The sequence below is a fragment of the Eulemur rufifrons genome, chromosome 8 (genome assembly GCF_041146395.1).
Source record: "Eulemur rufifrons isolate Redbay chromosome 8, OSU_ERuf_1, whole genome shotgun sequence".
Taxonomy (NCBI): Eukaryota; Metazoa; Chordata; class Mammalia; order Primates; family Lemuridae; genus Eulemur; species Eulemur rufifrons.
Window position 1 is genome coordinate 18,326,110 of NC_090990.1, and position 24,935 is coordinate 18,351,044.

Here is a 24,935-nt window from a genome sequence, read left to right on the forward strand (position 1 = left end):
TGCTCCAAGGGAAATAAGGGGCTGGTGACTGCTGGGAGAGAGAGGGAGGAAGGTGACAGCAGGGAAATGAGAGGGGCCAGATTAAGGGACTTCTGACTCTGACACAAAGACCCTGGGGCTGTTCCTAGGATACCCACACACACACCCCTCCGAAATTGTCAGGACAAGGGTACAAAAGTGTTCAGTTTAATAATCTCTTGTCTGGTAGTGCTCAGTGTGCTTGGGTGCCTCTGGTTGGTTCCCCACACTGGGGCTAGGCCTGGGCCCTACCCTGGCCCCCACCCACCTGGCCTCCTGCAGTTGCCCGTGGGTCTTGGGGTGGGCACGTCAGAAGCAGCTTGCATCTTCTCCAGTCATCCATCCTTGCGTCTGTCCTGCCTCCGATGTGCTCACTCAGCCTCCCGGGGTCCAGGGGTGACTGGTGTGGATCCTGCTCGCTGTGCCAAGATGGCTCTCCAGATGCGGCATACCATCCCTCCCCTGGGAGTAGTGGGCTCAATGTGGCTCAGCCAGAAGGCCCTGGGCTCTCTCTGGTACCCACTGTCTGCCCGATACCCCCTCTGTCCTCAGGGAACCTAGGTGCCCCTGTAGTTTCCAGGGAAGAACCTAGGCAGGCCTGCCGCTGGCCAGCATGAGGCCATAAGGATGGCTCATCCCTGGAGGGCCCAAGATGTACCTGATGCGGGTGTAGATGAGGTCATCTCGGGTGGCACAGGTGAGCAGGGCATGGAGGGTAAATCTGTGGTTCAGCAGCTGGTTATGGACAAAGACCCACAGAAACAGGGACAGATAAAATTCCAGAAAGATGTGTCCAAAGACCCAGATACTAGCTCCTTTCTACTGCAAAAATACTGAGGCAGATCTCCCCCTTTTTCTGGGGCTCAGTTTTCTCATCTGTACAATGGGAGGAGTATACTAAGTGCTCATCCATTTTTGAGATTCTCTGCATCAGAGGGAACAGTGAGAAGAGCTGACAGACAGACAGAGATGGAGTCTGTGGTTGTTGGGGTTAGGAATGGCCAGCAGCCCCTCTCACCATTTGGATGGTGGCTGAATCCACACTTAGTTCCTGTAGCCACTGCACCAGGCCCTGGTCAGTTGGGAGGGCAGCTGTCAAGAAGTCGGGTGATGAGCCCGGTGTGCCTCCTGCTAGAAGCTGCCCCACACCCACCACTAGTGTTCTCCAGCCAGGCCCGCTCACCTGGGGGCTCTGAGGCCAGGGCGTTGGTCCCGGCCTCCGCATTCACCCGCTGCAGCACCCGCTGCACCAGGGCCTGGCACTCCCATTCCTTCTCCACCAGGACTTGGCGAAGCCTGTTGGAGGGCAGAGAGCAGAATAGAGTGGCGAGTGGAGAGCGGCTTGACGCTGGCGCGGAGCCTATGGCGATTCTGAGGGGCTTTACCGATCAGTCTCTGCTCGCAGGAGGCTCAGCTGCACCATGAGAGGCGGGGGGCCCTGCGCGGGTTCCGTGGGGAGCGGGCTCTGCTGGACTCGGGTCTCCTGCTGCTTCTGCTGGGACTCCCCGTCTTTACTCAACTCTGACCTCGGTGGGACTGCCTCGTCCACCTCTGCCAGTACAAGTGCGGTGAGCTCAGGCAGGGCAAGAACGCCTGTTTGGGACCCCCGGACACCGGCGAGGGCGGCTGGGCCCGGATACCGGGCTCTTTGCGGGGGCCCAAATGGTTCTGGTCCATTTAACCACGCCCCACCCGCTGCGGATCCCGGCCCCGCAGGCCACGCCCCCTACCCACCCCATTTGGCGTTCGCCACGGCCCCAAGGGCCACACCCACGCCGTGGGCCGGTTGGCCTCCCTCCTGCGCCTACCCGGGCCCAGCACAGCCAGGGCAGCCCGCACCGCGCGGCTGAGCAACGAGTCCAGCACGAACATCCAGTGTGGGCGGATCTGGCGCCTGCGGAGGATCTGCTTCACCTAGACAGGAGGGAGACCGCTGCTGAGACTGCTGAGCCCCAACTAGAGGTGGGGCTTGAGCTGGAAAGGCCAGAAAGTCTGCTGAGGCAAGTGGGGTGGGCGGGCCTGGGGTGAAGGGAAGGGCTGGGAAGCTAGGACTGGGCAGACGTCCCTTTCCTGATGGCCCTGTCTTCCAGGAAGAGACACAGAATCTTGGAACATAAAGTCCTTGCACATTTCCAGGCACAGGAAGCTCATTGTCTGTTACTGGGTAGCCCTAACTGCCAGAAAGCCCCCTCACCGCTTCCGGGAAGGCAAAGAGCGGTCCATGCAGAAGTGTAGGCCCAAGGCCCTTGGCTCGAAGCTGCCCTTGCAGTGCCCGCAGCTCCTGGACCAGCTGCCGGCGGTTGGGAGTGTGGATGTGCGCCCCGAGGCAGCGCAGCAGCTGTTCTACATGATTCCTGCCCAGACGGGAACCCTGAGAAGGAAGAGAGGAGTTGTCAGCCAGTGTCGCCGCCACCCGATGTCCCCACCCTAGCCGAGAGAGATGCTGCGGGTGGGGCGAGATCATCTGCAGGAGTCCTGTTCATACTCGACCACCAGGGGGCTCTGGGGTGGGCCGCCCACCTGCTCCTGCTCCTGCTCCAGGAGCAGATTGTCCGCCAGCGTGGCCAGCTCCTGCTCCAGCACCGCAGCCAGCATGGCCCGGCGCTTGCTCTCTTGGTGCAACAGACTCAGCCCCGAACTCTCCTCCGGGGACGCGGGCTCCTCAGCCCCAGGCTCCTCGGGCACCCTGGGCACAATACAATGGGGAGCAGCTGATGGAGGGCGGGCAGCAGCACCGTCCAGCCACCTCTGCTGCACGGTTTGAATCCTGGGCTTCTACTTTTATGCGTACCTCACAGGGATAAAAAGAAATAAACCCAGCACTGAGGGGGCACAACAAGTACAAGTTAAAGTTTCTGGGACAGGGCACAGCAGGCATGGGATGCCATCCTTGGCACGTGGCAAGGTGCCCAGGCCCCCAAGGAGGGCTTTTTCTGGAAGGAGTACAAAGGCAAAACTAAGCAAAAGAAACCCACCCCTAGGACCCCAGGCTCTCACCGGAGCTGGCTGGTGTCCCCATAACTGAGGCAGCGCTTCGGTGGGCTGGGCAGGTGTTGAGAGGGTGCCTGAGGGCGTGGGAAAGTCTGAGACTGGATGGTCAAGTCAGCTGAAGGAATGGAACTGGTGGAAGGGGCATCTGAGGGAGGGATAAGGCTGTCAGCTGGGCCCCCCAGCCCTATCACCTCCGTGGCTCCTCAGCCCTCCAATGTGCTCCCTTCCCCCACCCCCAAAGAACCTGAGGGCCGTGGAGCATGTTGGGGGGAGCCAGGGCTGCGGCTCCTCTTCCCAGGCTGTAGGAAGGGGTCCCTCAGCAGTGCTTGGGCGCTGGCTCGGAGGCGGGGGTCTGGTTCAAAAGTTCGAAGGAGGAAGGCTTGGGCTTCAGCAGACAGAGAACTGGGTATTGGTGGATGCACCTTGTACATGCCCACCTGAGGGGGGAGGGAAAACAAAAGTCAAGTTTAGAGGTGCTGAAGGCCCAGTCTGGCCCCACTCCATCTCCATGGGCCAGACCCTGTGGGGTCTCACCTGAAACATGGCAGCCTGTGGGCTCCCCAGCTCGTGGAAGGGTGGGCGACCTGTGGCCATCTCAATTACAGTGCAGCCCAATGACCAGATGTCAGCCGCCTTCCCATACCCTCGTGGGCCCTGGTCAATGATTTCTGGAGCCATATACTGCAGGGTCCCTAGGACAGGAACAGGAGCAACAATGTCTGTGTAGGCTTTTTCATGGGGTGGGGGTTATGTGGGAGAGTGGAACGCCAGCATCCTCTGGCCACCTGTACCCATGCTGAATCTATCATCCAAAATGGATTCCATCACCTACCCTGGCCATCAAACATCTTTGCTGAGTTTCATCACCCACCCTAGGCTCCATCACCTGCCAAGGCTTTCAACACTCATCCTACCCTCCATCATATTCATGGACTCACCCACAGTAGGGTTGCATCACATATCCTGGATTGCATCATCCTCCCTGAACTCTCACCTCCTTTGTCCTCCCACACCCACGTTGGCCTGCATCAACACTCCTGGGATCCACTTCAGGTGCTAACTTCAATTTCATCAATTATCCAAGCTCCAGTTCAAGATTCCAACCCCTCATCCCTGGCCGAATCACCTGCCTCGGTTTCGTCCCCCATTAGGACTCTAACTCCATTCCTGGGAGACACCCTATTCCCTAGAAGGCTTTGGGAGTTCTGCTCCAGGTCAGCATCCCCATGCACCAGCCCCACACCTGTTACCTGTGAAGGTCTCAGTGCAGGGTGTGATGCCTGCCAGCCGCTTGGAGGTGCCAAAGTCAGAAATCTTGAGCAGCCCACTGAAGGTATTGATCAGCACATTGTCCCCCTGATTGATGGTGATTAGTAGACACTGAGCTGGGCCCCTGAGAGCAGAACTGGAATTTTCCTGGGACCCCATCTCCTGGGGATCCCAGCCTGGCCCTGCCTCTATCAATGCCTTCCCCCTGCCATCCCACTTATATGCCCCTCTGGGAGCTGGCATCTGGTTTGGCTTCAAGGCGGAACTTCTTCTCTAAGGAACCTTCCCCACCCTTTGCACTAGGTCTGCCCACTTAATCTAAACTGCCAACCTCTGAAACCATGTCTCCTCCCCTCCCTGCAAACCCCAACAGGCCAGGGTGGGCCTGCCCCAGGACTTGCCTTGATGTCCCGGTGCACAATATGGTTGTCGTGCAGGTAGCTGAGTCCCTGCAGGATCTGGCGGGTGTAGAAGCTGATGGTGCTCTCGTTGTCCTTCAGGGGTCCCCACACTGACCGCAGCAAGGAGGATAGGCTACCTGGGCAGGTACAGTCCAAGTTCGTTATTGGCACCTGCTATTCCAGCCCACATTTCTCCTCTCAAGACCCAGACACACCCATGCCATAGCCCAGACTCCATCAGCCAATGCCACTCGTCAGCTAATTCTGGGCTACACCACCCACACATCTAGGGTTTATTCCCCTCAGGGCTCTCCACCCCTTCCTGCCCCCACCCATCCCCACACCTCGGGTTTCATTCCCATCCCACACGGGGCAGGTACCTCCAGGCACTTCCTCCATGAAGATCTTAAGGTACCCGCCCTGGCTAGCTGAGCCCAGATAACGCACGATGTTCTTGTGGCGCAGGCGTTTGTGGAGAGCGATCTCCTCATGCAGGGGCTGAGAGAACCTGGGGGGAGGTGGGGGAGAAAGGAATGGGACAGATTTGGGCAGAGAAGCCTTTCCAATACCCTATCTGGTGCCAGCCAGGCCACGCCCCCGGGGATCCGCCCCGCCCACAAGCGGGTCTCCGACCTTCCGCAGCCCTATCACCCGACCCTCCGGACCTCAGCCGCGCCCGCACGGCCCCGGCTGTTCAGCCCACGGGCCCGTCCATAGAGCCCCCCAACTCGGGCCCCCGCGAGCCCTCCACCCCGCCCGCGGCTGGGAGCACCGCACCTGCTGTCCCGCTCCGGGATCTCCTTGATGGCAATGCGTACCCTCGTGTGCCGCTCGCGGCCCGCGTACACCACCCCGTACGTGCCCTTGCCCAGCACCAGCCGCTCGCCCGTCTCCGTGTACTCGTAATCAAACTGCGGGGCGCGGAGCGAGATGGGGGTTCAGCTGGGCCCGCAGCCGGTCGCCCTCCTCCAGGTCCCAGTCTCGCGTCCTCACCTCCAGCACCTCCCCCACGCCCTCTGCCGCTTCCGTGGGCGCCAAGGAATCCGGATTCGTCACCAAGGCCTGGATCAGGCCGCAGAACCTGAGGGAAGGGGAGGTCAGACCTGCGGGGGGCATCTTGGACAGGAACCGTCCCCTCCAAAGCCGGGAGCACCTGCGGACGTCGTCCGTTCCTTTCCCTTACTCCCCTGGGCGTCCCAGCCCTCTGAGTACCCCGACCACGAGAGGCTGCGCGCACCACTGGCAGTGCCCTACGCTGGGGAAGCACAGCTGGACGTCCTGGGCCGGCGGCAGCGCATAGAGGAAGCAGCAGCGCTCGTCCCGCTTGGAGGCGCTGGGAAAGGACGAAAGACCCGGTGAGACACAGGCTGCCGCAACGCCCGCCCCCTTTCCTCCAACCCGGGTCTGCTCCAGGTCCTGCCTCTCACCTGACTCCGCAAATGGAGGCGACTGGGAAGGTCCAGCTGGCAGGAACGTCCTGCGAGAAGAAATGGGGTTTGATGGGGAGTCCTGGGGACAAGAAAGGGGTCTGAGGATGGGAGAAAGTCTCTAAGTTAGATGTGAGTGAGGGAACTAAGAGGCGACTTCACCTGGGTCTCCCCATCCAGCAGGCTCAGGATCACGGCACTCACTGGGTCCCTACCCCGAACCTCAACCTGCGCTGGCAGCAGCACCTTGTTCATCTCCAGGACCAGCACCTGTGGGCAGTGGAGGAGAGGGGTAGGTCAGAAAGGACTCATTCCTTTCCCAGGTCCCCCTCACCTGTGGCCTCACCAAGCACTGGTCCCCTTGGGGAGAGGCTGTCTTGAATGGCTGGCAGGACTGTAGCAGGAAGTGTAGCCAGAAGTGGGCACGGCGTGGAGGTCCTCCAGAGGGCTCTGGCATGGGTCGGAAGTGCCGGTAGAGGAGGAAGGTTTCCATCACAGACACCAGATACCTGCAGGCACAGCCTTGTCCTCAGCTCAGCCCAGGCACCAGCCGGCACTGCCAGGGAGAGTAAACTGGCTTGGATGTAGCCAGACCATGGGCACTGGGTGCTACGGGCACTGGTCAAAAAGTGGCCAAGTCATTGGCTCAGGGTTCAGGCTAGAGTGCCAGTGAACATGGGGGTAGGAGCTGGCAGCCCAGGCCAGGTCAAGAATGCAGAGGGGGCCACCTACCATATGGGGGCATTGAGCTTGTACAGCTGCTCTGCAGCCAGCACCACCTGGGTGGGGTCATTGGCGAGGATCTGGGCTCCCAGGTAGAAACCTACATCCCAGTAATACTGCATCTTCTCCACACAGCCTTTTCGGGCCAGTAGGCAGCCCAGCTTCATGCCTGGGGGAGACGGGTGTGGACTCCAGTGAGTGAGGGTGCAGGTGTGGGTGAGGCCTACCATTCAGGTGGGAATGAACATAGATATGGGTAAAACGTTGGGTGGCAAGGTTGCAGGTGGCAGTAGGAGCTCAGGCACAGGTGAGGGTTTGGGAACAAGTATACATGGAACTCAGGGTGTATTGAACACAGGTATGAGATTGGGAACAGTTGTGGGCCCCAGAGCTCCTGAGGGTCACGAGGACCCAGGTGTGGGTACAGGCAGAATAGTCCAAAACAGATGAACTCAATCCTAGCTCCTGCCCAGTGTTCTTTCCCTACCTCTTCCCAGGCCCCTCCAAGGCCCTGTGGGGGAGGGGACAGGGAGCCAGGATCTGGGCTCACCTATTAGCCGGAGTTCCTCGGAGTCCTCAAAGTGCTGGCCAGCAGCAAGGAGGAGCACAGCCGCGTTGATGCCCGAGTGGAGGCTGGGCTCCACATCAAAAGCCTTGCGGTACCTGGGGTGGGGCACAGGGCCGACTGATGCCACGGCACCACCTCTCAGATCACTGGCTCAGCCCGCCGCCCCTCACCGTGCTCCTTACCAGTGATAGGCCTGCTCCCGGTGTCTAGCGTCCTGGAAGCCAGAGCTGAAGAACATGTCCTTGTACACACGGCCACACATGCAGTATAGATCAGGTGCCACAGAGCCCTCAAACTGTACCAGTGGCAGCAGTACAGCCAGTGCCTTCTCCCGGTCCCCAGGCCTGTTCCTCCTAGGGAAGAGGGAAGATGGGCTCAGGACCTGTCTGGTGGCCTTGACCCACTCTGTCTAGGGACCCCTAGACCCCTAACAGCAGGGACCTTTCCAGAAGCCTGACTATAATGACCCCAAAATGACAGTGATCCTGGCCAGCACTGACCTCTCTAGGGTAGTGACCTTAGATGGAAGTGATTCCTAGATGCAATGACTCTAAGGCGCAGTGACCTTGGACAGCTGTGACCACACTAAGGGCAGCACCACCTCCCCTACCCCCACCCAGGCAACAGTAACCCAAAACAACAGGGACCTATTGACAGCAGCCGCCCTGAACAGCAGTGATCCCAGACAGCAATGACTTTGCATGGCAGAGACCCAGGCCACAGCAACCTCCATGTGCCTATGACCCAACCTTGCTCTGCCACTCACCGATTGAGGGCAAACGTGTAGTGGAAGCAGACATTGTGCTGTTCGGCCACATCACAAGTGGGCAAGGCCTGCAGCGTCTCCACCAGCTCAATGATGGCCGAGTAGTCCTGCATGAGGGGACAGCAAGCTCTGCCATGATTGGCCCCAGCCCCTGAGGAACACCTTGAGCCAGTGTCCTGTCCCACCCTTGACATCCCACCTTCCCACCCGCCATCCTCTCCACTCATCCCTCAGACCCAGAGGTACAGCAGACACCACACCTTCCAGGGAGCACCTACTATGTGCCCCATGCTGGGTGTTCCCAACCTCACAACTGCCCTGGGAGTCAGTGACATGATTACAAAGAAGGAAACCAAGGCTCAGAGAGGTTTGATAATTTGCTTTAAGCCACCAGTGAGCAAGCGGCACAGCTGAACTTGGGTGTGTCTGACTCAAACGCATGCTGCCAGACTGGCTCAACGCCACACACCTGCACGTCGCGGTAGGACAGCAGCAAGTTCATGATGATGTCGGGGCTCAGGAGCTCCACGCTGTCCAGTCTCCGCTGCAGGCGGGCCAGCTCCTGCCGCAACTGCTGCCCACTGAACCGCTCCCGTGCCCGCCGGATATCCTGCCGAATGGTCTCCCGGAAATAGCCACTGACGCCCAGGACAGGGGAGGCAGGGAGAGAGGATGGTGGGGCCTGTGTCTCGGCCCTGGCCCACGGTACCCTCACCAGCCTCCTCCCGGTGCGCCCTCCCTGGATGTCCCCATTACCAAGAGTCCGTGGGTGTGACCTCCAGCAGGCGGGCAAGCCTGCCCACCAGAGGGGTGAGCAGGGCCTCAGTGCCCACTCCAGCCTGTACAAGGCCATCAGCCAGACCTCTGAGAAGGCCTACATCACCACACAGCACCCGACCAGTGGCCGTCACCACATAGGGGATCAGTGTGTAGCTGCCAACGCAATCCTGGTGGGAGGGAGGCAGGGATCAGTGGAGATCAGAGGTCAGCACAGGGCAAGAGAGGGGCAGTGATGGGGTCAGAGGTCAGCACCAGTGGGGATTGGGACAGCAGGAAAGGGCACACTTCATGAAACGTGACAATAGGAAACAAAACAGAGGGTCATATGGATATCAGGGGGCATTAGGAGGTCAGAGGTAACTGAGGAGGCCAGGAAGATTAGTAGAGGTCAGAGGTAACTGAAGAGGCCAGGAAGATTAGTAGAGGTCACAAGTCACAGTGGAGGTCAAAGGGCACTTAAGTGAGGGGTAGATTCTGCTCACCGAGTTCCTCTGGAAAACATCCTCCTGCAGGAGGCAGACAGTCAGAAACTGGTGTTCTGGGTAGATGCCACCCCAACCCTGCGCCTGCCTCCACCAGCCCCCTGGCCACCTACCCGCAGGGCCTGCAGGTCGGGGAGGTCTGCCTGGGAGCAGAGGAGCACGTTGTTGGTCATGCTGAAGCTCTCACGCACGCCGAGGTGGTAGAACAGGGAGGGTTGTGCCAGAGAGCTGCTCACCTCCAGAACCACCACGTCTGTGGGCACAGAGGAGCAGGCCCTGAGCCCGAGGCCCAGCTCGGCAGGGAAGGAGCCTGGGGATCTATCCTGGCTCAGCCTGCCTTGCTGTGGGACACCAGCAGGCTCTGATTCTGCTCTGGGCCTCAGTTTCTCCCTTTTAGGTTCCCTCTGGCTCTTTCACAGAACTGATATCTGTGGTGTTGCAAGAGCAGAGTTGGGTTCACTGGGCTGGGACCTTGGTCCCACTGTTCAGACCCTGTGAGTACCAGGCATGGGGGAGGGAAGGCTGTGCCCCAGCTCAGACCCTGTTCCAGGCCATTTGGAAGGCAGTTGTGTACACACAGAAGTCCCCCCCCCCAGATCTCCAACCCAGCCCCTTTAAAGGGGCCGGCACCACCAATGTGTGTAGACAACGCTGTGTCTATGTGTGTGTGGCTGGGTGGGTGGGTGTGTGTATAGCTTACTGTGTCCCACTGTATCTCTGTGTGGGACAAGGTCTGCAAGAGCCTGGGTAAGTCAACATGTATGCGATTTGTTAGTCTGTCGATGACTGTGTGTGTCTTTGTGTCCTCGAGGTCGGGTCAGCCTTCATTTTTAGGTTGAGATTTCACGGACATCCAGGAAGCACAGCTCCCGGACTCCAGGATGCACAAGTACCGAGGGCGGGGCACCAGGGTTGGCAGGAGGGAGCCGTGACCCGCGCTGGAACAGCCACCTTCTGGCCCCGCCCCCGATCGGCCCTGGCCCTCCTCCAGCTCCGCCCCTGCCCCGCCCATTCCCTCTTGGCTGCCTGGGCCTCTTGACCTAAACTCTCTTTCCCAGAATCCGGTCCCGCTGGGTCCCTTCACTTCCCTTTCTGCCTCTCCAGCCGGATGCTCGGAAGTAGAATCCTTAGGACCCCTGAACCCCAGCCTCCCAGGTGCACCTCCTTTCCCTACTCCAAGCTGCCTTCCCGGGATCTGCCCTTAGGAGGTCCCCGCGAGACTGTCCCAAGCTGAGTTCTCCAACCCCACCCGTGGGACGCCACAGCCCCGCCCCAAGGCTCCTAAGCTCCGCCCGGTCCTTGCCGCGCTCGCGGGGCACAGCCGAGACTGAAGGGTGCTTAAGCCCCGACTCGGAACCCCGGAACCGGGCCTGGATCCCAAAGTCCCATCCCGAGCCCGGCAACGCTCCAGATCCCCTAAATTCGACTTTTGTCAGGGCTCCGCCTCAAGTCCCGCAGCTTTGCCTCACCTTAAGGCCCCTAGACCCGGTACCCACCCCGGCCCCGCCCCGAGTGGCCGCGCCCCCGGCGCGCGCTCACCCGCGTTGTAGAAGGTGTCCAGCGCCGCGGTGTCGCCCAGCGCCAGCGTCCCAAACGGCAGGCTGCGCAGCTGCGGCGGCGGCCGCGGCCCGGGGACCTGCGCGCAAGCCTCGCGCAGGCAGCGCAGGGGCAGCGGCTCGGTCTCGGTTCCCTCCCCCGGCTCCACCCCAGGCCGCGGTTCCCGGGTCAGCACGTAGACCACGCTGAGCGGCCGGCTCCGAGCGCAGCCCCGGCCCGGGGACCCAGCGAGCGGCCGACCCCTGCTCAGCGCCTCGGCCAGCGGGTCCTGCCAGCAACTGCCGGCGCGCTGCGCCCCGGGCCGGGCGCACGGCCCCGCCATGCAGGGCGCTTGGGCGCGGGGCGCGGGGCGCTGGGAACCCGCGGCGGGGCAGGAGCCTGGGCCTGCGGATCCGGGAATCTCGCGCTCGGGAATCCGGTCGGGATCGGACAATCTCCTACAGGATGTGGGGATCCGGAATCCTGCCGGACGTCCCGTTCCGGGAATCAAGTTTAGGAAGAAATCCGAGCTCGGGCTTGCAAGTTCCTGAGGATCTGAAATCGGGGATTGGGTCCCAGGAATCTGGGGCATCCGGTGATCGGCGGCTCAGAGTCACGTGGGGGCTCCCGGGATTCGGTGCGGCGGTGTCTACCTCCCAGACTCCTCAAGGGACCGCCCGCCCACGCTCAGTCCTGCCTTCACATGTAGGCTGGGTCCAGCCCATTCCCGGTCGACGGGGAAAGCTCCACCCTCGGCCCTAGGGCAGCGCCACTCCCTAGCAGTTTGGGACTCGGCCTCTCCCCTCCCTCCTCTTGTCGAAACCGCAAGGGGGTTTCCGTGTAGGTCCAATTGCTGGTTGCACAAAAATCCAATTATTGAGACAGGATTGCCAAGGAAGAAAGGAATTTTTAATAGGACAGACGTCCTTCCAGGAGAACGGGAGAAGCTGCCTCAAACCTATCTCCGGATTAAGGGATTCGTGGACTTTTAAAGGAGGGGCCACAGTACCTGGGGGCAGGTCGGGGTGTATCTCACAAGGGGCTACCTGCACGGCGGCAGGTTGTGGGGGTGTATAGTGAATCTTGGCGTCAGGAAGTCTGCTCTGGGGCTTTCAGAATCTCAACTCCTTTGTCTTGTACAAAATCCATCATTTCAGCCAATGTGGTGGCTCACACCTATAATCTCAGCACTTTGGGAGGCCCAGGCTGGAGGATCACTTCAGGCCAGAAGTCCATCATTTTTGAGAAACAACTAAGAGTCAAGTAGTTAAGGGAGAAGATTATAAAAAACATAGGGGTTCATGGAGCTGGTTACACTCTCCCGCCAGAACCTCTGAGACTGGCCACTTCCAGAACAGCCTGTGCCTCTGTACATGCCAACCACTGTGGACTGGGCTCATGAGGTGTGTGCCCAGACCAGGGCTAAGGAAGAGGCGCCATCTGTTGAATGAAGGGCTCTCCAGAGACGTCAGGGTGTGCGGAACACAGCGCAGAACAGCTCTCCAGGGCGCAGCACGCACAGGCAGGGACGGGGATGTGGAAGGCCAGCCTGCCCAGAAGTTTCAGCCCTGGAGTGGGACTGGGCATCTGAGCCACAGCCTTTACCCTCTTGCCGGGGGCTGCCTTTCGCAGAACCCAACCTGCTGTGGAGCCCTGCTGCCTTCTACCCAGAACGTGACCATGGCACCTACGAAGCACTTCCCTGTAAACGTCTCTCTAGCCGCCCTTTGAAGGAGAACCCTAGAAATCCTAGCCGTTTGGGCTGCAACAGCTTCCCAGCTTCAAATCCCCAAGAATCCCCAACTTCATTGTGTGAATTAGGGGCTGAAGCAACAACCTGGTGTAAACCTCAGTGGTCCCGGAAATCAGGAACTGGGGACTTAGGCTGAGTAGCTTGTCCAAGATCACTACATGATAGAGCAGGGTGCAATCCCAGGACTACTTGTCAGACTCCTAATAATTTATTTCTGTCACTAGAATGTGACATTGGACAGATAAACTGCTCAATAAATGTTAGTCCAGTGGCTGCTGTTTCATTGCCCTGTTGCCTCATAGAAGAAAAATGTACCCTCCTTAGTCTGACCCTAGATTCCAATCGGCCCCCAATGGAACAAGGAGAGACTTAGTAGAGGGTGAGGACTTGGCCTGTGACAGAGGCTACGGTAGGAAACAGACAACTTACAAGGGGCAGGCGCGAGCAATGCAAAGGATGCTGGGGCAATTGCTGCGCAATTCCCACCACAAAACCAACCACTTGCAGGACCTGAAGGGCCCAGGGAGATTGTCCCTGGATGCTTGAATCTCTGCCAGTCCTTGCACCATATGCTCCTCTGGCCTTGTCTTGCACGCTTCCAGAGACAGAAGCCTCACCACCTTATGAGGCTGTCCCTTCCATCTTCCTGACTGGAAGGAAGTTCTTCCTTGAGTGGAGCTGGAACTTGTGTCCCTGCTCTGCCCTCTAAGGTTTTCCCCAGTGACTGGAAGAGTCCTGAAAGCCAAGAAAGGGTTAAAATTGTTTTATTTTTAAATGCGGCCAAGGAAGCAGAGTCGGTTGGCCATGGGTAGGAAGCTGTATGGGAGAGATGAGAGTGCTGGCTGCCAGGGTGCCCTAGCGAAGCATCATCCGAACCCTGCGGTAGGGGTGGCCCACACCGCGGCCTGAGGCCCAGTCGATGCCGTACTTGTGGGCAGCGGCCTCGGACATTGCGTAGCGCCCGTTGAGATTGGATTGATAGCAGGATCCGTACCACCAGGCACCGTGGACAACCACCGCGCAGTTGCCCCCACTCGAGTCATGGTCCGCGTCATAGGTGGTAAAGGGCTTCTTGCTGTGGAAGCTCAGGGAGTCCCCTGGCAGGGAGGGGACGGAGGGCACCTTGGCTCCCAGCACCATGTCTGGCACCTTTGGCGATACTATGTCATAGGAGCCTCAGAGCAACGTGGCGGTGAATTTTATCAGGCTCCGTGAGAAAACAGCAGCACCAAGGGGCCAGATTGTTTGCCCAATGTCACTCAGCTAGTCACAGCGGCAGTGGGGCTTGAACTCAGGACTCTCTGGCTCCAAAGCCAATAGCTCTCCCCCTTACTTCACCTCCCCCACCACCGCCCCCTCCCCAGCCTCCCTCTAGCTCCTTGTCTCCTCTTGTCCCCTCTGGGCTCCCAGAAGCAGCCTGAGCAACTCTGCCAGGGACGGCGAGGAGGAACCTTGGGGACACCTGGGCAGGAAAGGGGCTTCCCCTGAGGCACCTCCCCATAACCACTTCCCCCTTTCAAATCTCTCCCCAACAGTCACTGCTGCTCTGAAAGAAGCCCTCCCTGGTTCCTCTTCCGAAGCAGAGAAGGCTAACACTAAACACAGCCTCCCACGGCACCCAGGGCCCCTCCCTCTCCCCACCCATCTTGTAGAGACAGAATGAAGCTCTGAACAGGAAGGGACTTGCCCAAGGTCACCTAGTTAGTAAGTAGAAGAGCTGGACTCAGACTCAGGTCTGTTTGCCTCCAGAGCCCAAATTCTTCACTCTCGCACCATCCTGTCTCATAAGTGCCATTTCTCAGATGAGGAAACTGAGGCCCACAGAGGGGAAGGAATTGCCCTTGGTCATTCATAGAGGCAGTGGCAGTGCTGGGAAAGGATCCAGCCTCCCTCCCCAGGGCCCCACCTGAGGTTACCCACCTGCAGTGCCCTCTGAGAACTTGCCCAACACCAGCTGGTAGTGCTCAGCCTCCCCCAGGAGGCGGAAGGTCGCATAGTGGGCAAAGGTACGGTTGCCATTGAAGTCTTCCAGCTCTACCCGCAGCTCCCAGGTACCTGGAAGGAAGGGGATGCAGGTACAGGGGAACCCTCAGATCCCAGGGTAGGGGGTATTCAGGACAGCAGACAGTACCCCTCAGGGCCCCGTACCCTGCAGGGAACCCACCCTGGAGAGTAAGCTGGTGCAAATTCTCATTCCCCAGCCAGAATTCAGACTCCTGGCTCCCAAAACCTGCTTTGTAGGAAGACCAAGGGCGGAAGAAATCCACAGAGCCATCCTGGCGCCTCTGGAACACCTAGGGAGGAGAGGGCAGCACACCAGCTATTACTCGGGGCTGGGCATGGGCTGCGGGGAAGCACAGGGAAGTGGCATCTGAGCACACGTGAACTCTGAGAGGTGGGTAGACACTTCCTCTCTCTTTGGATTGTTGATAGAATGCAATTTCTGACCGGGTGCAATGGCTCACACCCGTAATCCCAGCACTTTGGGAAGCTGAGGCAGGAGGATGGCTTGAGCTCAGGAGTTCAAAACTGCAGTGAGCTACGATTGCACCACTACACTCTAGCAGATAGAGTGAGACGCTATCTCAAAAAAAAAAAAAAAAAAAAAGTGATTCCTTCAAGTGAGCTTTGCCTGTGAATATATTGATATATTGATGAACTCCACATTCGTTTATTGACTTTTACTGACACTGACACTTCAACTTCACACCTTAGCCTTGCAAGCCCTGGGGAGGACTGAAATGACAGAAACAGTCTCTGCCCTCAGGAGACAGTCAGTCCTGCTGGGAGTTAGACTCAAAATAACCTGCTTTAATTTAACCAGGATATTGAAAGCAGAGAGTTTAGCCCCACAGGCCCAAGCTGGAACCTGGCCTTACCCAGACGTCCCTCCAAGCCAAGCCAAGCAGCACCTAGGTCCTGCGGAGTTTCCTCCTAAATGTCGTTCCACCTAAGCACCTTGATTTCCATTGCTCCACTGTCCACTGTCTTCTCCTGCCCAGCCCCCTACAGTCATCCTAAGCCATGTCCCTGCCTCCATGCTTGTCCCCCACTGCAATGCACCTTGTGCCGTGTAGCCTGAGTCATCTTTCTATAACAGAAGTCTGACCTTGTCCCTCCCCTGCTTAACACTCTCCCGTGGCCCCCCAGTGCCCTGCACACTCCTCAGCGGGTCATTTGGCGCCCTCCATGACCTGGCCTCTGCAGAGGTCCTCTGTCCACGCCTGGCCCACCTCAGCAGACCTCAGCCTACCCACAGTCCCACAAACCCTCTTGTACTCTCCTGCCTCCCTGAGTTTGTCTTACCTCTACCTGGAACGCCCCCCCCCCCCCACGCCACATCTGTCTAGAGAACTTCTACGCAGCCTTCACATGTCTTTCAAATGACACCTCCTCTGTGAAGCCTTCTCATACTTCTTCAGCCCTGCTGGGAGCTGGGCAGACGTGGCAGTGAATCGCTAAGGAATGCCTTGCTCCGGCGGGCTCTGGCTCCCCCTAGGGGCCGGGGCCAGAAGTGACCACTGGGCCTGGCCTACCAGTTGGTTTCTCAGACACGCACCAGCCAGCCGCCCCCTGAGGTGTCCATGTCGCAAAAGACTGGGAGGGCCCTGCCCTCAGGTAAGCACAGATGGTACCAGCCGCTCAAGGTGACGCCCCGGCTTAGCAGTTCCCGGCAGCTCCTGGGGCCTGGAAAGGGGAGATAAACTGAGGGGGGGGCCCCCAAGTTACTCCCCAACCCCACACCCGGGCAATGGATCAAGTGTGGGAGCCCAGGAGCCCCCTTGGCTCCTTTAGGCCCCTGAGGAAGAGTCCTAAGGAGGGCTGTGGGGAGGGGCTTGGCCACGCCGGGCAGGGGGAGGGTGGTGGTCCCCGACACCCCTGCACCGCCTGATTCCGAGTTCCTGGCGCCTGCGGAGACTGCTCACCCTCCTGGCACCGGAGCAGGTTGGCTGGATCGCCTGCCCAGAGAAGGTTGAGCGTTGGCTTGAGGTCTGAGCAGCCCCAGGGAAAGGCCCACGAACCAGTGTGGATCAGGTACCCCTTCTCCTAATCCCCCGACTCCTCCCAGCCTCCCGTCCCCTTGTGGGGGGCAATCTGGCCTATTGCTGAGCAGCGCCAAATGGAGACTTCCCACCCTCTATTTGAGGGACACAAGCAGAGAAAGGAGGGGAGGCCACCAGCCCACACACTCACCTGGCTCGCCCCTGGGGCCCATCTTGCCTGGTGGTCCAGGTTGCCCTGAAATCCCAGATGCAGAGATCCCCTGAGTCCTGCCCCATACCCACGACAAAACAAACAAACAAACAAACAAACAAAAACCTCCAAGGGATTTGGAGCAAGAAGGTTCAAATCCCAGTTTCATCCTTCATTAGCTCTGTGACTGTGGGCAAAAAACTCACCGTCTTCTGGCCTTATCTTCCTCCTCGGTAGACAGAACTGATACTGCTTACCTGGCAGAGTGGATTGTAGGATGCTGGGCGCCCAGCCTGGAGCCTGGCACGGAGCGGGCTCCTTGCCCTTTGCCGCGGCTCCTCGGCACAGAGTGACTCCTGCCTCCCCGGCCACCCTGGTTTCCCCCAAGGGCTCTGCCGGCTCCCCGGCATCTCTCACATCTCTCACCTTGAGGACCTGGAGCCCCCTTCTCCCCAGGACTTCCTGGGGCTCCAGGACAACTGGGCAGGAGGACAACTTTGCTGGCTTCCAGTTCCCTGGGTCCTGCAACGAGACACAGGCGGGTGAGCACAGGGTGGGCCTGTCTCTCCCAGACCCCTCTGCAGTTCTCTTTCCATCTCCCAGATTCTAGCTGTCAGGATACTCGTCTCCCGAGCTGGCAAGGGTTTGTGTGATTTGCATCCTATTTGCATGTATTTACATGTACGGCTCAGATTATCAAACTCCCACCCTGCTCCTTGGGACTGGTGAGCCTGAGTGGGGGGACACCCAGGGAGGGAATGAGAGGTGGGTTGGTGGGGAGGGCACCCTAGGCCCGTACCTGGGCAGCTGGGGTGGTCCTGGGCCCTCAGGCAGGCAGGCCCCCCAAGCAGGAGCAGCAGCAGGGACAGAGGGGTCCACAGGAGGCCCATCTTTCTGCGGTCACCAGAGGAAGGATGCTGGTTTATAAGGGGACAGGCTGGTGGAAGGATGTGAAGGAAGAAGACTTCCTCTCATTGTCCCCCAGGGACACCCCGCCCAGACTGGAGCCAGCAGGGGGTGGGAGCATTTCCTCCCTCTGCCCTGTCCAACCAGGATGGAGTCCAACTTCTGACCCTGGCTGCCGGGGCCCCCAGCCGCCTCTCCAGCCCTCTACGCTCTTGTTCATCTCTACCTGTGAAGCTCCACCTGTCCAGGAAGGTCCAGCCCGAGGGCCATCTCCACTAGGAATCCTCCCCTGATCCTTGTCTCTACTCTTAACAGTGACCACTGCTACTATTTACTGGGCACCTACTGCAGTCCAGGGTCACGCTGAGTGCGGTTTGCACGTCACCTCCCACCCTCCCAGCCTTACTCTTAGCCCTTATCATTGGCCCTGGGTTACAGGCCTGCTACAAAGCAGGTGCTCAATAAACACTTATTGAAGAAAGGAGGAGAAACTGAGGCCCAGAGATGGGACATAGTTCTGCTCTCTCCGGCACTCATGTGCCCAGAGCCACAGAGCTTTTGCTCAAGTCCCATGCCCCCACCGGGCAGAAGCCCCCTTAGGGAAGTGACTTCATGCCCAACCTCGAGTCCCTTGAGGCCTAGGAGACAGCTGGTAATATAGGCCAATCGAAAGGGCAGCCTGTGCAGGGGGTGCCTGGGGGCTGAGGACAGTGAGGACCCAGCAGCCATGGTCCACATGTGAAGGATGAGGCCTGAGTCAGAGAGGGACCTCAGGTGGTAGAGGAGGAGAGGGAGGCCTCATTCGTTCTTCATTCACTCATTCTGCAAGCCCTCCCTGAGGGCTCCTCTGTGCTGGGCCCAGTGCCAGCGGGCTGAGGCACGGGTGGTATCAGGGAAGTGCAGGCTGACTTTGCCTGGCAGGATGCGTCCGTGAGAGGGATGCCCTGAAACTGCAGTTTCAGTTCCAGGAATCTGTCCCCCTCAAACTCTCCCATGGGCATGCCAAGATCTCCGAACAAGCCTGTCCATCACAGTGCTGCTTGTAAGAGTCAACGTGGAAATGACCCAGCCAGCCATTGATAGGACCCAGGCAAATAAACTGTGACCATCTGGACAAGTCAGGGTGAATCTGATCTGTGATGAGAGGGGCAAAAGCGCAGAACGATTATGTACAGCATGAGCCCACTTTGTATTTTAAAAATGTTATGAGTGTGTATATATGTTGTAAATTCATAGAAAAAGGTCTGAAACACATTCAGGAGCCTGAGGCAGGAGGATTGCTTCAGCTCAGGAGTTTCAGACCAGACTGGGCAACATAGAGAGATCCCATCTCCAAAAAAAATGAAAAAAAAAACCAAATTAACCAGGTGTGATGGCACACACCTGCAGCCTCAGCTACTTGAGAGGCTGGAGGGTCTCTTGAGTCCAGGAGTTCGAGGCTGCAGTGAGCTCTGACTGCACCACGGTGCTCCAGCCTAGGCGACAGAGTGAGACTTTGTCTCTAAAAATAAATAAATAAAACGAGGGTGACAAAGAGAAATTGTGCTGAGGGAGAAGCCAGGGAAGAGTGATGCAGGCAGGAGAAACAGCGAGTGCGAAGGCTGGGAAGGTAGAGAAGGCAAGGCGGGCTGGGAACAGGATGGGGTCCGAGGAGCTGGAGGGGAGATTAAAGGGGGGGCTGATGCCCGAGAGGCTGGAGATTCGGCACGAGTGAGGGTGGGGTGGACCGTGGTTGGCGTCGTGGGTGGTGCGGAGCATGGGCAGGCGAGCCCTCCGTGAGCAGAGGAGGGGGGACTACCTGCAGAGCAGCTCCGCCTGCAGCCGGGGCCCCCAGAGTGTGGCTGCGCTGCAGGAGGAAGAGGTGAGAGGGCCCAGCCACAGGCTGCACAGCTGGAAGGGCCGACCGGGAGGCCTGGAATGAAGCAAACAGCACGCACGCCTGCTCTGAACCTTCTCCACGTCCCACTGGGATGTGCTACCCCCACTTTACAGATGGGGAAACTGAGGGCCAGAGCTGTTACACAACTTGCTTGGGTTCACACAGGGCAATCAGGCTCCCTGTGCTGAGCTCTCTACCCTCGCCCTGTTCCTCTCAACTTCCCAGCTCAGTAGTGGGGTTAAATGAGATGAGGACGCCAAACTCTTAGCTAGCCTGGCCCCAGCAAGTGGCTGATCAGTGGGAGACGGTATTAGTTGGGGCACTTCTGTGCCGAGGGATGGGGCACGGGGGCCAGGGCTTTCCAGGAGAGCCTGAGTGAGGAACGCCAGACACAGCTGCCTGGGAGTCCTGGGGTGCTCCACCTTGGCACCGGGGCAAAGACCTAATTTTAGGGGGCTGAGAGAGCCTGGAGATTACTTGGGGATGAAGTTCTGCTCACACTGGGGTCAGAAAAGCCCTGACTGAGACCCCAGCCCTGCCCCATCCAGCCTGTGATCCCAGGCAGGTGCATTTACCTGAGTCTTTGAACCCTCACCTGTACTACAAGGGCAGGCAGAGAGGGTTAGCAGGTGTCAAAGGCGAAAATATTTTAAAAGGTGACAGCAACAATCCTAGGCAGAATGCCCATTAAGCAAAGAACAGTGGGCTGAGGCAGGAGGATCGCTTGAGTTCAGGAGTTTGAGGTTGCTGTGAGCTAGGCTGAGGCTACAGCACTCTAGTCCGGGTAACAGAGTGAGACTCTGTTTCAAAAAATAAATAAATAAATAAAGGAGAGAACAGTGGCCATACCCTCACCCCATCCAACCCACGCAGAGCCCAAGACACAGGACATGAAGCACAGTACTGGAAGGAGTTCCTTTATTTGGGGACAGCGCCTAGACCAGGTTGGTGGGAAGCGGCAGGCACAAAACTCAGGTGCCAGGCTGGGGGGCCCAGCAGGGACGACGGACGAGACACGAGGTGGTTGAGGGAGGCTCTCAGCTGCAGGTACCAGGCCCGGAACAGGAAGGCACGTCAGACATCGGGCGCTGGGCCTGTTCCGTGCCCACAGGGGCCAAAAATTGGTGGCCAAAATTTTTCCCACCCACCCTGCCACAGGGGTCAAAAGAGCAGCCTCTGCATCCCCCCTTCCCCTCAGTGTGGAGTCCAGGCCCACGGGGTCAGATTCTGCAGAGGGTAGAGAGGACATTCAGGGAGGTGACCCTGCCTCAGCTGGCTGAGGACCCCACCCCCCGGAGGGCAGGCAGGGCTGGAAGAGCAAACACTTCAATGCAGGCTGCAGCGACCCGTCCCACAGCACACACGGCACGCAGGGGCCCAGGCACAGCTCCCCTTCTCAGAGGAAACCAAACTAGACACCCGGCCCCAGCTCCTGCCCACGGCCACAGAGCTGCAGGCCACAGCTCGCCTGGGCTGTCACCTACTGGTTCTCCTCCCTGCTCGCAGCATGAGGGGACAAAGACACAGCAGGGCTCAGCTGGGCTCCCAGACACCTGGCCCAGGCTGAGTCCTCATCCCAGCCAACATCTGGCAGAGAAAGCCCCCCAAATGGAAGAGAGAAAAGGGGTGTGGCTCACATGGGGACGTTGGGAAGGAGTCATTGTCCTTAGGGCTGAGGGGGAACTGCAGGGCAGGAGGGGGAAGTGGCTGCGACTCTGCCCTGGCCAGGTACTCACAGTGTCTGGTAGGTGCTGTCCTTGGCTTTGAGAAAGCGCAGCGCGAAGAAGGCCACTGCCTGCAGGCTCAGCACCAGCACGACACCCCCGATAAAGCTGGCCCCATCAAAGCCAGGGCTGTGGGCCTCAGGGACTGAGGGGCTCCCTGCAGGGGTGAGGCAGGGTAGAGGTCAAAGCTCAACCCCCATAACTGGTGCACCTTGAGGCCCCAGTCATCACTATGTGGTCCTTGAACACTGGGCTCTGAAGTTCCCCCCAGCTCCTGCAGACAGCTGGGGGGTGCCTGGTGGGAGGGACAGTGGCTGGGGCCAGGGGTGCTTGTTCAGCCCTGGCTCTGCCCTAGTTGCTCTGTGGCTTTACCCCATGCACACCCTCTCTGGGCCTCCTGATCACATGGACCAGATGGTGGCTGAGCTCCCCTCCAGCCTCCCTGTCCCTCACTAGCCCAACAGGGTGAGGATGGATCTAGAACTCGGGCATCCAGACCACCCAGCCCAGAGTCCCTTTCAGGCTTGGATCTCAGGGTTCAGAGCCCACATACAGTTGATGAGGTCCTTTCTCAGGACTCCTAAGCCCTGAGACCCCAGTGTCACCCAATGTCAGAGGCCTTAGAGAGGAAAGGGGCAGAGGAGGAAGTGGAGGCCCAGAGCCAGCACCCTGCTGAGTGCATGTCAGAGGGAGGGTCCTGGCTGAGGGCCAGACTTGGCCAAAGTCACCTCACACTTAGAGCCATACTCACAGAGGGTCCCCCGACACTTTCCTCTGCCCCTTAGAGGCTAGAGCCTTAGGGGCATGGTTGCCAGGCTATGCCTGGGTGGCTCCCGACTGTGCCACGTTACCCATCAACTCCTACCAGGGATTCCATTTCAGGCCCTGGGCCAGGTGCCCAGGACAGGGCAGGCTGGTGGGTGGAAGATCGTTCTGGGACAGTGGACAGGGGCCAGCCATGAGCTGGGTCCACCTCCTGGAGGTTGTAGGTGGTGTAAGGGGGTCTGAGAATATGAAGGGCAAAGACTTGTCCCAGCTGCCGCTCAGGGAGCCCCAGAGGCAACAGCAGGGGGAAGAGGAGCAGAGAGGGGAGAAGTGAGCCACACGAGGTTGATCTGGGGCTCGCGCTGAGGGAGCCGAGCCATCAATAATGCAGCCTGTGAGATCGGTTTCCGGCTTTAATTAACCAAGAGCCTCTCCAGCCATCCCTGCCAAGTCTGCTGACCTCCAGGCTCCGAGGGGCAGTGGGAACCGAGGGGGGCAGGGTTCTTGCTTCTGCTCTGCCAGGAACCTGCTTTGTGACCCTCTCTGGGCCTGGAGGTTGCAGTAGTCACTGAGGACATCTTATCTCCAATGTGAGCCACACACCCTCAGCTCCAAGGACAGGTCCTGAGGGGTCACCCTGAGTTCCCAGAACTGGTGATGGGGGAAGGGAGGGGCGCTGTCATTTCTTCGCCTTCAGTGAGTCAGATACCCAAGTGGGCACTATGCCGCCTCTCATAAAATCCACACAGCAATACCGCGAGGTAGGTATAATCCAGCCCATTTCACAGACATGGAAACCAGCTCAGAGGGGAGAAGTCACAGGCTGAGGTCACAGGGCATATCAGTGCCTGAGCCCAGATCTGTTTTTTCCCTGTACCTGTGGTCTTCCCGCTGCCTCACCCCCTGGTAGTACCTACCTGTTGTGATCGTCTTCGGTTCATCAGTGGGGTGGTGGTGGGCTGCTGGGGAGATGGGGAATGCATGACCAAACAGCCTCCTACCCCGACTCCCGCAAACCCAAGTCCTGCCCACAGCTGGACTTCCGATTCAGATCAAGCCCCTGTCCCTGCTCCAGACACCTGATATACCTACCTTCAAGCTTCAGTTACACAGTTCCCTCCGTCCACCAGATGTGCCCTCTCTCCAGCTCTACCTTCAGGGCTCATCACGGATGTCACTTCCTCCAGGAAGCCCCCTCCATTCCCTTCTGAATGTCCCAAGCCCTTACCATGCCTTAAATTAGAAGAGCTAATGCTCCATCCTTCTATACACCTGCACCCATTTTCAGATGAGGAAACAGGCCGGAGGGGGGAAGGGACTTCTCAGTGAGCTAAAGACAATTGAAACTGGACCCAAGTATTGGTGGGTATAGTCCACTCCCGGAGAGAGGCTGGTTCCTCCTAGGGGGCAGGCTATGGTTGGGGAGACTTCAGCCCCCTCCCTCCAACTTGGCTTTGGCCAGTGGGAGCTGCCTTACCTGGACATGACTCTGAGCGGTTGTAGACAGAGCAACCTTCCTTGGCTACCTCAGCTGGAGCCACACAGCGTCCTGGTGGGAGAAGGTGCAGGGGAGAGGTTTTGGGGAGAGGGGCCAAGGCTCTGGGGTTCAGAGCTGGAGACACACAACTTGGGATGGTGCCAACTGCATACCTGGCTCCTCTGGTTGACACTGCTCCCACACGCAGCCCGAGAGGTTGTGTGCTCTGTCCCCCTCCACACAATGCTTACAGAACTCCAGTTGTTTGCAGCCTCCTTGAACAGCTGGCCAGATGTTCAGACGGATCAGGGCTCCCCGCCCAAAGCCTCGAGCTCCTTTGCCTGGGAGTGCAATGGGAGTGGGAAGGGAGCAGCTCCTCAAAGCCCAGCGGCATCACCCACCCACCTCCACCCTGCCACTGCTGGGGCTCGCACCCCTGCACACACCTGGAGCTTCCACAAGCGCATGGTTACCCTCACCTAGAACCTCCCCTACACTCATTCACCCAGAGGCCCTCCGTTTGCACACACCTGGGCTTCCCGATACATTTGGAGCCACCACCCCCAGACACACCTGAAGGTCCCTAATCCTCCACACCTGGAGCCTGTATATCACACAGGGCCCCACACACAGCTAGAGCCCCCTTCTCCCACCCCCGGAGCTCTGCACACGTCTGGAAAGTTCCCCACTCCCCAGCCCAGACTGCTCCTGGGATGGCCGCTGGGTGAGGGCCATGCTCCACCTGCCCTTGCCTGGGCCCCTGATCAGACCCTGAGCGCGTTACCAGCCACAGCAAGCTGGGCACACAGGAGGAGGCAGCAGCAGCCGCCACAGAGCGCAGCCCGCAAGGCGCGGGGTCCCGGCGCGGCCATGGGAGCGGGGGCGGGAGCTGGGGGTCCGCGGACAGCTGGCGTGGCGCGTCCCTTCTGGACTGGGCTCTGCAGAGCTTGTGGGGAACGAGACCTAGACAACCGGGGCGTGGCCAAGTGGGGGCGTGGCCAGTGGGGGACGGCCAGGTGGGACGGGGCTCGTTGGTCCAGGAGTGAGCCAGGGAAAGGCGGGGCCAGATGGGGGCGTGGCTGGTGGGCGCGGTCAGGTGGGCTGGGTTCAGCGGTCTGGGCGGGGCTTGGACAAAAGCGGGCGGGGTCCATGACTAGTTGCAAAGGTGGTTACTGGGTACCCCCAAGGGCCGCTTCGTGAAAACTTTAAGTAGCGACTGTTTTTTCCCCTGCTTCACAGGTGAGGAAACAGGCTCAGAAAAGGTGAGTGACTAGTC

The 24,935-nt window shown here is 59.1% G+C and overlaps 3 protein-coding genes across 5 annotated transcripts; all 3 read right to left on the reverse strand.

Moving 5' to 3' along the window:
• Positions 1 to 168: 168 nt before the first annotated feature.
• MAP3K6 (mitogen-activated protein kinase kinase kinase 6) lies at positions 169 to 11,668 on the reverse strand. Of its 2 annotated transcripts, XM_069479639.1 has the most exons (29): positions 10,965 to 11,668; positions 9,539 to 9,678; positions 9,426 to 9,449; positions 8,920 to 9,110; positions 8,633 to 8,801; positions 8,164 to 8,270; positions 7,580 to 7,750; positions 7,380 to 7,492; positions 6,839 to 6,998; positions 6,453 to 6,615; positions 6,269 to 6,376; positions 6,107 to 6,156; positions 5,917 to 6,012; positions 5,673 to 5,760; positions 5,457 to 5,590; positions 5,060 to 5,187; positions 4,680 to 4,816; positions 4,260 to 4,365; positions 3,544 to 3,701; positions 3,254 to 3,446; positions 3,016 to 3,154; positions 2,539 to 2,704; positions 2,213 to 2,389; positions 1,827 to 1,932; positions 1,404 to 1,569; positions 1,202 to 1,314; positions 1,037 to 1,110; positions 677 to 753; positions 169 to 480 (listed from the first exon to the last, which is right to left on the reverse strand). In XM_069479639.1, the coding sequence occupies exons 1-29, from the start codon at positions 11,551 to 11,553 to the stop codon at positions 390 to 392; spliced, it is 4,134 nt and encodes a 1,377-aa protein (XP_069335740.1). In that variant the 5' UTR covers positions 11,554 to 11,668; the 3' UTR covers positions 169 to 389. The 2 variants fall into 2 exon arrangements, with proteins under 2 accessions (XP_069335740.1, XP_069335741.1); XM_069479640.1 differs by lacking the exon at positions 9,426 to 9,449.
• A 1,794-nt stretch (positions 11,669 to 13,462) lies between these two features.
• FCN3 (ficolin 3) lies at positions 13,463 to 17,804 on the reverse strand. 2 transcript variants are annotated; one of them, XM_069477521.1, is made up of 8 exons: positions 17,708 to 17,804; positions 17,335 to 17,430; positions 16,909 to 16,953; positions 16,641 to 16,673; positions 16,274 to 16,401; positions 14,879 to 15,008; positions 14,635 to 14,769; positions 13,463 to 13,811 (listed from the first exon to the last, which is right to left on the reverse strand). In XM_069477521.1, exons 1-8 carry the CDS (start codon positions 17,796 to 17,798, stop codon positions 13,570 to 13,572), a joined length of 900 nt encoding a protein of 299 aa, XP_069333622.1. In that variant the 5' UTR covers positions 17,799 to 17,804; the 3' UTR covers positions 13,463 to 13,569. The 2 variants fall into 2 exon arrangements, with proteins under 2 accessions (XP_069333622.1, XP_069333623.1); XM_069477522.1 differs by lacking the exon at positions 16,641 to 16,673.
• Positions 17,805 to 21,425: 3,621 nt separating this feature from the next.
• On the reverse strand, positions 21,426 to 24,531 carry CD164L2 (CD164 molecule like 2). The gene is made up of 5 exons (XM_069477523.1): positions 24,444 to 24,531; positions 23,833 to 24,000; positions 23,660 to 23,731; positions 23,100 to 23,144; positions 21,426 to 21,574 (listed from the first exon to the last, which is right to left on the reverse strand). Exons 1-5 carry the CDS (start codon positions 24,529 to 24,531, stop codon positions 21,426 to 21,428), a joined length of 522 nt encoding a protein of 173 aa, XP_069333624.1.
• Positions 24,532 to 24,935: the final 404 nt, after the last annotated feature.

Coding starts and splice junctions, on each gene's coding strand:
- MAP3K6 (XM_069479639.1), bottom strand. CDS start 11,553: ATGCCCCAGATTCCTGGGACCCAATCCCCGATTTCAGATCCTCAGGAA. Junction 5,188..5,456: donor ATCCCGGAGCGGGACAGCAG/GTGCGGTGCTCC, acceptor ACCTCCCCCCAG/GTTCTCTCAGCCCCTGCATG. Junction 754..1,036: donor ATTCAGCCACCATCCAAATG/GTGAGAGGGGCT, acceptor GTCCATAACCAG/CTGCTGAACCACAGATTTAC.
- FCN3 (XM_069477521.1), bottom strand. CDS start 17,798: ATGGGCCTCCTGTGGACCCCTCTGTCCCTGCTGCTGCTCCTGCTTGGG. Junction 16,402..16,640: donor CCTGCTCCGGTGCCAGGAGG/GTGAGCAGTCTC, acceptor TCCCCTTTCCAG/GCCCCAGGAGCTGCCGGGAA. Junction 14,770..14,878: donor GCACCAGCTTACTCTCCAGG/GTGGGTTCCCTG, acceptor CCTTCCTTCCAG/GTACCTGGGAGCTGCGGGTA.
- CD164L2 (XM_069477523.1), bottom strand. CDS start 24,531: ATGGCCGCGCCGGGACCCCGCGCCTTGCGGGCTGCGCTCTGTGGCGGC. Junction 23,732..23,832: donor GTGTCAACCAGAGGAGCCAG/GTATGCAGTTGG, acceptor TTCTCCCACCAG/GACGCTGTGTGGCTCCAGCT. Junction 21,575..23,099: donor ACCGAAGACGATCACAACAG/GTAGGTACTACC, acceptor TCACCCCTGCAG/GGAGCCCCTCAGTCCCTGAG.